Here is an 11219-nt window from a genome sequence, read left to right on the forward strand (position 1 = left end):
TTTTTTTTTTTTTTTTTTTTTTTTTAAGAAACTACAGTTTTGTTATATACTTTTAACCTTTTTTCAATTCATGTTAAAATTTGAAAACCCTACAAAATATATATATATATAAATTTTAATAAAGGATGAATTATTTAATAATAATAATAATAAAAAGCTGGCCAGTAATAACCAAATTTATATTTAAAAAAAAAATGAATAGAAAATATAAGAAGCCAAGTCGGCATTGCGAGTGTGGACCGTGGGGAACCACAATATCCAGACTACCCAGTTCACACGTGTCTGTACCATCCTTAATCTATTCCCTTTGACTTGGTCTAACCCATTATCTACTTTTCCACGTGGATTAAACCTCACCTATTATTTTGAGAGCCAAATTAATTTCTTTATTCAATAAGACGCCCATATTGAAGCTATATTATATTTAAAAATAGTTATATTTTCAAATAATCACTTAAATACATTTTAAAATTATGATATTCTCGTTTAATAATTTTACAACTTAATCATTAGCCAATTTTGCTTATACTAATATTTCGTGACGTCACTTTGAGCATTATGATGATATATGTTCTTACAACTCATTCAAAACTATTGATCGATAATCGACCCATGACACTGTCAAAATATAGTTCTAATATTCAACGTGTTACAAATTTAAATATTCAATAAAATAATAATAAAAATGGTTGTAAAGAAAACATTTTAAAATAGAGGAAGAAAAAGTTAAACGATACTTTCTGATTTAAAAGTTAAATTCAAGTTGGTTTTGTTTTGAAAAGAATGCTTCAACTTGAAGAATTCGTGGAGAGAGAGAGAGAGAGCAACCGACATCCTTATTATGGCGGCGCGTTCATTCCAATGGAAACGCCTATGAACATTAAATTCTCAAAGATCCTTTATAGTTTTATTATATATAACCTTCATATCAAAAGGAAAAAAATAAAAATAAATAAAAAAACCCAGTTCAAATTTCCATAAGAGGAATCGCTTTTGATTTAAATTATTGCATGGCGGATCCAGAGGACACCAGGTCTTCAGAGATGTTGTTTTTGGGTTTCAGTAGCGAGATGGAGATGTCGGCCATGGTTTCGGCTCTGACCCACGTCGTCGCCGGAGATGTGCCGGACAGAGATGCTTATTATGATTCCGCTTGGACCTCCTCCTCTGTTTCTGCTTCTGCTGTAGCATCAGCCCCTTATGGCGGTGGTGGACATAAGAGAGGCCGAACGCTGGCGCTGGAAGACGGTGGCTCTGTTTCAACGTGGCCGCAATCCTCTGTAATTTCAGGTGAGCTTTTTGGTTGCTGCTAAGTAATACAAAATGCTGAAGGATTTTAAATTTGTTTGTTGTTTGCAAATAAAAAGAATGAAATTTTTGTGGGTAAAATTGAGTTTTTCAAATCATTTTGGTTTCAGGATTAAGAAACAGAGGAATTCATTGAATCCCTTTAAATCAGAGAACTATTCGCTGTTATTGAACAAATTATCATTGTTTTTCAGGAGATTCAAGCAATGGAGTGACCAAAAGGCCACAAACAGGGTCGTTGGCGATGGAAAATTCGGTCTTTGAATACGGCGGAGAGATTCCAATCACGGCAGAGCAACCACCGGCGAGAAGAAAATACAGGGGCGTAAGACAGAGGCCATGGGGCAAATGGGCGGCCGAGATCCGAGACCCGAATAAGGCGACGAGACTTTGGTTAGGTACGTTCGACACGGCGGAATCCGCCGCACGGGCATACGACGAAGCTGCGCTCCGATTCCGAGGCAGTAAAGCTAAACTCAACTTCCCGGAAAATGTCCGCCTCCGACAGTCGCCGGCTACTCATTTCAGCAATTCCAATTCTACAAACACCCTTTTGGCAATTCCCACAAATTCCGAATCGATTGTCCATTCTCAGCCAATTCTTAACTTGCCGAGCTCTTCCATTGCTTCGCCGGTGAACTTCATCAATTTCTCCAACGGTCAATTGCAGCCGCCGATCGACACATTCAGTGAAATTAACTTCTCATCTTCTTCTTCAATGGCTTCTCCTTTTCATTCTTCAACCGCCAGACTGTCGAATTCTCAATTTTCGTCGTCGTCATCTTCTTCGCCGGGGGTTTCTCTTTCCTTCCCGCCTCAGTCCGTCTCCGGTCGCTGGAGCAGCGACAATGAGCCTTTTCCGACTTCAGATTGGTCTGAATTTTTCAATCATGCTGCTTCGTCGGGATGATTACGTTATCTGTTTTGGATTTCCGGTCGAGATAGGTAATTGAATTAATAGATTTGAGGTTGAGACTTTTGTTTTGGCGTGGAAAATCGAAAATTCTTGGTTTTCTTGTTACAATTTGATGGGATTTGAACATTTCACGTAATATTTCAAAGGCTTCTCAAATCTGGCAGGGAGTATGATCTTTGAGTCGGTTTGTTTCTTTTTGTTGTGAATTGATTCCAATAAAATAAATTATAAGAATATAAGGTATTAATCAATATGATAAAATATATAATAAAATAAATTATAAGAATATAAAAAAATTAATAAATGAAAAGAATCATGGGCGAGAAATAGATATGTAAACTATAATTTAACACTAAATACGATATATTTGACATTTTTATTATTAATAAAAAAATATAATATAATAATTCAATAGTTCAATTTGAATATAAATATCAACAAAAAGATATATAACTGAGATGGAAAGTAAAAACATTTACTTTTATTTTACAAATATAAAAGCAAAGAATTAAGTCGGTGTCGACATTTTTAAAATTATATTTCATTAAAAAAATTAAAACTCGCTAGGCATATTATTTAATAGGTTAATTATTAAATGTAATCCTGTCGTAGTTAATTAAAAATTTTGTAATAATTATTGAATATAAAACAAGATATTTATTATATTATATATTTAATGATGAAAAATTATATGTCATACGATAATATAATAGGAGCCAAAATTAGGTTAGATATTTTGTAGTCGAATAAGTAGTCAAAATCAAACCGACTAGTTGAATAATTTAGTCAAAGATAATTACACAACAAAAAAAGGTCAAAACATAGTACAATTGTCAACTGCATGAAAAGGCCAATTTTGTAAGGATTTCGTCAAGTGGGCAGTGTTGTGTAATTACTTCCATTAATGGCTTTCAGAATGAATACTTTGCCCAAGACTAAAACTTTGCTTGTTTTCATATACATTTTTCTTAATCGACACTCCTTCGGATGGATTGGATTATTCACATGAAAACCTTCCTTGTCTCCGTCTCTAGTTTTAGATGAACACGACTTTCCATGATTTGTCTACTTTAAGACTAAACTCTCATAACTTTGCTTTGGACTTTCCAAAAGGTCTAATAGAAATGGAGATAGTATTATTTGATTATAAACTCACGATCATTCTCTAAATGGGCTGATGTGAAACTTTCATTCAACACCTCCTATTTGTCTCCATGTACATTTTCAGTGCCATTTATATATATTTTTGATAAAAATATTTAATGAAACAGTTCTCTAAAAAAAAGTAAAATCTTTCTTTGAAGTTTAAAGATCGGTTCCAGGAGTTATTAGACACATAATTTTCAGCAAACACTACAACAATCGGCTCATCAATGCCCAGCCAAACAGCAAAAGATGGCAAGTCAATAATATCATGGCTATTATTCTTCTCATCAAACTTTGAAAGCAACTTTATGTACCATGGTTTCTTTGTGAACTTGCTGACAACTCTTCTCGACGAGATCGAGTAGTTTCTCCAAGTTCATCGACCAGGAATTAAGAACGTCGCTGCTATCTTTCGTCGTGCCAAAACAGACTGTTCCTGTTGGCCTGTCTATCTTGGCAGCTAGAGCTTTGGATACAACCATATCAGATAGATGCTTCTCAGTTTCCTGAGTTAGATAAAAGATCTTCTTTAGCATTCAACGCTGTTATTCAAAACAAGAAAAAGAAGTTATTGTGACGAACAGGAACATATACCTGAAGACTGAGACACAACAACTCTGCAAATCTGCTTAACGCAATCCTTGCATAATACTTTGAAACGACTATTATGTTCTGAAAAGCATCAGGAAACAAATCACTTTCAGCTAATCAGTTCATCAGGATTGAACCCGAATTCTTCCAGAGATCACTCACGTGTTCGATAATTCTCCGTCTTAGATCTTTGGCAGCTTTGTCACCCAAAGCACCACCAAGAAAATTCTTCTCGTTCTCAAACTCGTTCTTTAAGGTATTCCATAGAGATGTCCATTGAATAACCTCCATTGTGATTAGCTGTTTTAACAACAATCTACAATAGAAATGTTGGAATAAAAACCATCAAACAAGCGGAATGTATCAAATAATGGAATCTCATGAATGTTTCTTTCCCCAAGAACTTATGAACATAGAGCTTCTAAATGGAAGAAGCAAAAAAAAAAAAAAAAAAAAAAAAAAAAAAAAAAAAAAAAAAAAAAAAAAAAAAAAAAAAAAAAAAAAAAAAAAAAAAAAAAAAAAAAATCTGATTCCATGAGAAACTTGCCTAAAATTTGGAATCTCATAAAGATTCTTATCTTCCAATGTGGAATTGAGGAGACTAGACTGCATTGGACTATGTGGTGATAAAGCTAGATACCGACAGATTTTTCTTAGGATCTGCAAGTAAACGAAGTAGTAAACTATAAGAGAAGTTCAACATCAAAAAAAGAACAAAAACAAAGAAACTTTACCGGTATACATTCTGCTGGGTTATCTTTGATGGAAGGAATCTCATATATGGTCTTATAGCTACGGCAGATCCCAAAATATTCATTATGATGAGAGTGGTACCTACAGAAATTATAAAAACCAGTACAAAATGATAAGTTCCATTTCAGAAGAGATTCATGAGGAATCAAGAAACCCAAGGCTAGTACTACGAAGTAGATTCAAGTGGATGTTTGATGGTTGCTGTGAGATCCCACATCGGTTGGAGAGAGAAATGAAATATTATTTACAAGGGTGTGGAAACCTCTCCTTAGCATACATGCTTTTAAAAATCTTGAGGAAAAGTTCGAAAGGAAAAAGCCAAAGAGGACAATAAATAATAAAAAAGTAAATGATTGTTCTCCGAAGGGGGTGGATTGTGAGATCCCATATCGATTGGAGAGAGGAACGAGTGCCATGCTCGCCCCAAAGGAGGGTGGATTGTGAGATCCCACGTCGATTGGAGAATGGAATGAGTGCCAGAGAAGGAAATTGGATCCCAAAAGGGGGTGGATTGTGAGATCTCACATTGGCTAGAGAAAGAAATGAAGCATTTATAAGAGTGTGAAACCTCTCCCCAACAAACACGTTTTGAAAACTTTGAGGGGAAGTTCAAAGAGGACAATATCTGCTAGGGAGGATTTTGTCTCCGAAGGAGGGTGAATTGTGAGATCATAGGTAGATTGGAGAGGGGAACGGATTTTTTTTTTATAAAGTTGTAGAAACCTCTCCTAGTAGACACGTTGGGCTCAAAAGAATCATTCAAATGGGAATGCAACGTCAGAATCAAACAATAAAAGTACTCAAAGTTTGGAAATTAACTAAAATGTACTAGCACTGTTTACCTTATCATTAGTTCATAGTAAATTCTCTTCAGTTCCATCAGCGATGGTATATCAGCAGGGGCATCCTCAACCACACTCTCACCTTCTTTGGGTTTTTTCTTCTCTTTTGAATCATCTACATCAAAAACTCTGGGACTAATTTTCCTTGAAATAATTTGAGCACGAACATAATCCTGGCGGTCTAAGCACAATCGAACCTGCAAAATTACATCAACACACCACCAATATATGACTCTTTACTTCAAATTCAGTATATAAGATACAATTCCTTAAAATGGCTATAATGAAAAATAACAGATGTGCTTACTTGTTCAAGAATGAATGCAATTTTCTCGGTTTTTGCCATGGCACCAAAAGTCTCGACCTGGAGAAGGGAAAGAAAACGCACAAATATCAGACAATCTACGAAGCCAAGAGGTTCATATTTCTTATATAACATAACACAAACATCTAGAAATTTCCTCTAAATATAATAGCTGACCGCAATTTCTTGCATCAAATCTGCAGCTTCCGCTATGAGACCCTGCTCTTCTTTAATCTTTGCTAGTTTTTTTATCAACCGAGCTCTCTCAATTTCCACATATATCTGTAGATAGCGAAGTCGATTCGTAGAGATAAAATAACAACTGATCAAATGAGATCACTTATTTACATTAATTACCTTTCCTGCAGAAACATTATTGAGTGTCTTGAAAAGCTCTATACGAGTTTCAAGATCTGGTGTTTCATCAACATGTTGCATTCCTTGCTGGACAATTGCAGTTACAACCTAAGGAACAACCAGATTTTCCATATTTTACATCAATTTCCAATATCATGTAAGTTAAGACTGAAATGATCCACCAGGTACAACTCCAGCAACACAGAGATCAAATTTTTCAATGAGGAAATTCAATGAAATTTCCAAACATGGCACAAATTAAAACACCAAACTCACTTACAGTGGAAATAACCCAAGATCTAAACTCAATAAACTAATTACGAGAATGCAAAAACTGAAACAATCGAAAAACCTGCTTAAGCTGACCGCGGCGTTTCACGAGGAGCACAATTTGTTCGTTGAGCATACTCCATGCCCGCGCTTCAAAACAGAGCTTTAGAATGTCGATTGCAGCCTTCTTAGCACCGGCGACGTCTTCAGCGATTCGCATCTGCTTCTCAACATGTAGGAGCTCCTCTATGGCAGCCTCCAAACTCCGCTTAACTTCCTGAAGTTCCAAAAGTGAGAAGGAGAAGAAAAATCAATACTTAAACTTCACAAACAAAGCAGGAGCAAATTCGAGTATAGAAATGTGAGATCAGAACAACATTGTAAAACAGCCACAACAAAGATTACCATTTTAATTGATTCAGCCTAATCCAGAGCTCGATACATGAATTCTTGGGATAGAGAAGTTGAAGATGGCGAAGTAATTGGAGCTTGATGAAGCCATATATCGTAAAGAGAGTATCGAAGCTGTCCCCTTCTGCACGAAAGGTCTTGCATGAAAGTTGTGCAATTCGGTCCTTCAGTAATCATCCAATTACCAATCTCCACGTGTTTTGTACCCTTTTTTCCCTCCAAATTTTATAAAAATCTCATTTTTTTTTTATCGATAATATATAAATAAATATATTATAGTCCACGAATTTTGTTTTTTTTCTCTCAAAAAATTAAATTTTTATAATAGTCTAATATATTGATTGATAATATATACTGACTTATGTTTATTTAACCCTTTTTTTTAGTGTTTTAATAAATTTTATTGCAAAATATTATTTTTTAAAGTAAGTTAAAAAATGAGGCAAAATTAAAATCTTTTAAATGTTATCGACTTAGTAAATGATATATTAACTTTTTTTTATATTATTATAATGAAAAGGAAAATAGTATGATTTTTTTTTTTTTTTCCATCTAATGCGCGGAATCTAAATAGAAAAATAAATAAAATCCGGTGATATCTGGATTGTTCGTTTTGGTTTTCAAGGGTTTATAGCCGTTGTCTGCAGAAACCCTAATTTATTCTATAAAACCACACTCTCCCGCACCTCATTTGCCGTACTGATTTCTGCTTTCTCTTCTGCGTTTGTGGCGGCTTCGATTCTACAATCTTCATGGAATTAGCTCGCAATCTCTTTCGTTATACTGGCTCAGTTCTTCTTTTTTTTTTTTTTTATTTATTATTATGCTCTTTTGGTTTTGAAACTTTTCTTCTCCCGAAATTTCACTATCCTTGATTGTTCTGGATTTATACGGTTTATGCTGTAGATTAGCTGCTGATAATTCGGTAATGGGTCTGTGAGGATGAATTTATAAGGCTTGTTTCTCAAAACATTCGCAGTGGCCGCCTGAGAGCTTTCGCCTTCGCCGGGCTTGAGAGCTTCTGCTGTCTTTATCCTTCCTTGGATGTCTGAGACTCTTTTACTCTAATGTCGGGATATTGAAGCTTTCGTTTTCTTATGGATCTTAGATTTTGTTTTTCACATTGTTAATTTGGGGTTTCACGGCTATTCCATCAGCATTATTAACGTCCATCGTTTTCACGTTGTCTGCTTTGTTTTTCAAGCCTTGCTGATCATTGTTGGATGTTAGATCAATTCTTTCACTAATTTTACTTAATTTCCTTGGTTTGTTTTGTTATTTACCCTTTAAAGATCTCTTCACAATGATGATATCCTTAGGCTTGTTTCTCAAACATTCGCAGTGGCCGACTGAGAGCTTTCGCCTTCGCCAGGCTTGAGAGCTAATGCTGCTTTTATCCTTCCTTGGATGTCTGAGCTAAACTTATGAATCAATCCCATATAATTCACCTCTTGAAATTGTCATAACAATGATCGTCACCTTGACTATTTGTATAACAATTCTTATCTTTGTTTATATGAATTTTATTTTCGATCATGTTTAACTGTTAGTATAATTTGTCTTTTTTGTAAAATATAATGTGTTGATGATGACAATTCCAAAGGCTTGTTTCTCAGAACATTCGCAGTGGCCGCCTAAGAGCTTTCGCCTTCGCCGGGCTTGAGAGCTAATGCTGCTATATTCCTTCCTTGGATGTCTGAAACTATTTCTTATTCAAACCATCTTATTTGTCAACATCATGAATCATCTTATTCAATTGATTTCTTCGTTTTGTTATTTTGTTTTCTTGTGTTTTTGCCTTGGATATCTAACTGCCAGAAATCTTATATCAACCTTTCTGAGTTGAATTTTTTTAGTTTCATTGTTAGATTCTGTTGCTTTCTGAAATGTTAGGCTTTTACAGCATGAAGCTGCGTCTTCCTTGAATCTCAAATTCTTTGATTTGGAATGGCATTCATGTCAAAATGAATCTGCAGATGATATACAAATTATGTCTGCCCCCACTGTGGATCTGATCAAATTCATGAACTGCAAAGATTAGTTGTGGCTTCTGAGCTGTGGACCCTTCAGAGATCACAATTAGATTAGATATTTCCACTGTTGTTCGAATGAAAATTATATGTACAATTAGGAATGAATATAATTACTAGTCAGAAAACATTAGAAGCATATCTTATCAAATTTTCATCTGGATTTTCATTGTAATGGTTCAACTAAAATCGAGTTCTATGCTTCATTTGTGATTGATTAGAAGCATGTCAGTGACAGTATGATAATCAGCTACAAGCTTGATATGGTGTAAATATCTCAGTTGTGGATTGGAGGCCTCTTTAAAGCAGGAGTGTAATCCATTACCACCAACTCATCACTGCCTTCCATCTTTTTGTCCTTGTTTGTATGCACTAAAAGATCTTCAGGCCTTTCATCTCCTTCCTCCATAAAAACAACTCTCATGCTTCTCCCTACAAAACGATAACATCACACCCCCACTTTTTACTTATTTAAGGTTCACTTGAAAGAACTAATATTTGTCTTTTTTAAGTGCTTAAGAACTAATATTTGTCTTTTTTAAGTGCTTAAGAACTAATATTTGATTGTTTTTTGTTCCTATAAAAATAGGGTTTGAAGTATTTAAGAAATCATTCCCTTACCTGTAACTGTGGTTGAGGCAAAACAAAGCAGAAACAGAGCCACAAACACCAGAAATCTGCAATTCACAGCCATCCCAAACTCTCTTGTTTTATAAGGTAACCTTATATTGTTGATGCCCCTTTTTCTTCCACAATGAGAGCAAATTGCTTGGACATGATTTGAGTGTGCCTTTTATATGGACGCATTTGGACTATTCCATGGAAGCTTGAAGCTTTATAGACATGTGGGGCAATTGACCGTGATGTTAAACTGTGTAAGTGTACCACTTAAAAGAGAGAGTGTGTTGTGTCCTTGTCAATTCTCTCTTTGCCGTCTTGGCATTAAAAAGATGGCCTCCTGCTTTCACACAAGGCCCTGCGATTACAGATTTTAGAGGTTATCCCATTTTTCCTCTCAATTATCTTAGTCCATTGAGGTTGATCTTAGAACAATGAATTCTAATGTTTAATTCTTTGCATGTATTCTAACCCAACTCAGCGCCCTAAACGCCCTTGAGATTTCATTTGTGAAATTAATGAATCATTGGTTTGGCTGATGTATTTTCAGGATAGTTCAAACAGTCAAAAGAGAGAAATGGGAAGAAATCCAATAAAGTTAGGTAGGTGTACAATCACTGTCTAAAAAGGGCACCCCACAAACATTGATTCAAATGTATAAGAACCTCATCTGGATGAGATGCACATCATCTTCAGTGAGCTTTTTTAGCCCTCAAATCACTTGGATTTACTTGATTAGTTCGACAACATTATCAGATACTTGATATTTGATAAAAATGTGGGGCTGAGAAAAAAATTGAGAGGGATAGAGGCTTTAAATTTTATTTTTTGAAGTTTCACTATATACATATATATAGATTTTTATTAATTAATAATAAATACCTTTTTTTTACCGGAATGAAGATTGAAGTATTGTGATAAATATAACCACTGAACTATGCTTGGATTGGTTCTTGATATTACCAAGCTGGAGTACGGTAGGGGCAGAGGGAATTTCCGGTGGAGCGGTGAAATGCGTAGAGATCGGAAAGAACACCAACGGCGAAAGCACTCTGCTGGGCCGACACTGACACTGAGAGACGAAAGCTAGGGAGGAGACAATTTTTTTAGCTTATAATCTAGGAGATATCGGAAAAGAAAAGACTCAGAGGTTCGATATTAATACTTATTCCATCTTATTTTATAAGAAACAGTTCTTACAAAAAAAAATGATAGTATACAGTTATCCGCCTCAAATAGGTCCTCGATTTCTCAAACATGGTTCTTGACCGTTACAATAGGAAGATAAAAAATCTTACCGAATGGAGGGAATTGAAGGAAAAGAGCCAATTGAGAACAATTAGGATAAGCCAGCACATCATTAGTTACCTGCCAAAATCTTCCTAATACGTTCCTTGGGTGCTGTAATAAACAGAACAAAAGGGTCAGATGATGGAGCAAAATACTTGGAAGGAGAAACTAATAGGTTATTTTGACTTTCTTACCAGGCAGCCCAGTGAACCCCTCATAATGTTCATATATTTGCCTGATGAACATCTCCAATCCAGGAACAATAGCTGCTCCAGACTCTTCAGCATCCCTCAAGAGTCTGGTCATCTTTGGTGTGTAAACAGCATCGAAAACCAGTGAGTAGTTCTTAAGAGCATGCTGCAAAACACAAGAATCACTTGGTT

The 11219-nt window shown here is 35.3% G+C and overlaps 2 protein-coding genes, 1 long non-coding RNA gene and 3 other non-coding genes across 6 annotated transcripts; 4 read left to right on the forward strand and 2 right to left on the reverse strand.

Annotated features, from left to right (window-relative positions):
* Positions 1–972: 972 nt before the first annotated feature.
* LOC111477784 (ethylene-responsive transcription factor ABR1) lies at positions 973–2360 on the forward strand. The gene is made up of 2 exons (XM_023121671.1): positions 973–1290; positions 1503–2360. Exons 1-2 carry the CDS (start codon positions 1011–1013, stop codon positions 2216–2218), a joined length of 996 nt encoding a protein of 331 aa, XP_022977439.1. The 5' UTR covers positions 973–1010; the 3' UTR covers positions 2219–2360.
* A 1135-nt stretch (positions 2361–3495) lies between these two features.
* Positions 3496–7037, reverse strand: LOC111477782 (26S proteasome non-ATPase regulatory subunit 12 homolog B-like). Its single transcript, XM_023121670.1, has 11 exons — positions 6893–7037; positions 6570–6764; positions 6218–6325; positions 6038–6142; positions 5864–5920; positions 5557–5753; positions 4696–4795; positions 4509–4621; positions 4124–4277; positions 3965–4042; positions 3496–3876 (listed from the first exon to the last, which is right to left on the reverse strand). The coding sequence occupies exons 1-11, from the start codon at positions 6893–6895 to the stop codon at positions 3658–3660; spliced, it is 1329 nt and encodes a 442-aa protein (XP_022977438.1). The 5' UTR covers positions 6896–7037; the 3' UTR covers positions 3496–3657.
* Positions 7038–7829: 792 nt separating this feature from the next.
* On the forward strand, positions 7830–7954 carry LOC111478896. Its single transcript, XR_002717563.1, has one exon. It is a non-coding gene; the product is annotated as a small nucleolar RNA SNORD14 (small nucleolar RNA).
* Positions 7955–8196: 242 nt separating this feature from the next.
* Positions 8197–8317, forward strand: LOC111478897. The gene has a single exon (XR_002717564.1). It is a non-coding gene; the product is annotated as a small nucleolar RNA SNORD14 (small nucleolar RNA).
* Positions 8318–8478: 161 nt separating this feature from the next.
* Positions 8479–8602, forward strand: LOC111478917. Its single transcript, XR_002717582.1, has one exon. It is a non-coding gene; the product is annotated as a small nucleolar RNA SNORD14 (small nucleolar RNA).
* A 2175-nt stretch (positions 8603–10777) lies between these two features.
* LOC111477785 lies at positions 10778–11210 on the reverse strand. The gene is made up of 2 exons (XR_002717360.1): positions 11031–11210; positions 10778–10947 (listed from the first exon to the last, which is right to left on the reverse strand). It is a non-coding gene; the product is annotated as an uncharacterized LOC111477785 (long non-coding RNA).
* Between the last annotated feature and the right edge of the window lie 9 nt (positions 11211–11219).

The sequence above is a fragment of the Cucurbita maxima genome, unplaced genomic scaffold (genome assembly GCF_002738345.1).
Source record: "Cucurbita maxima cultivar Rimu unplaced genomic scaffold, Cmax_1.0 Cma_Scf00004, whole genome shotgun sequence".
Taxonomy (NCBI): Eukaryota; Viridiplantae; Streptophyta; class Magnoliopsida; order Cucurbitales; family Cucurbitaceae; genus Cucurbita; species Cucurbita maxima.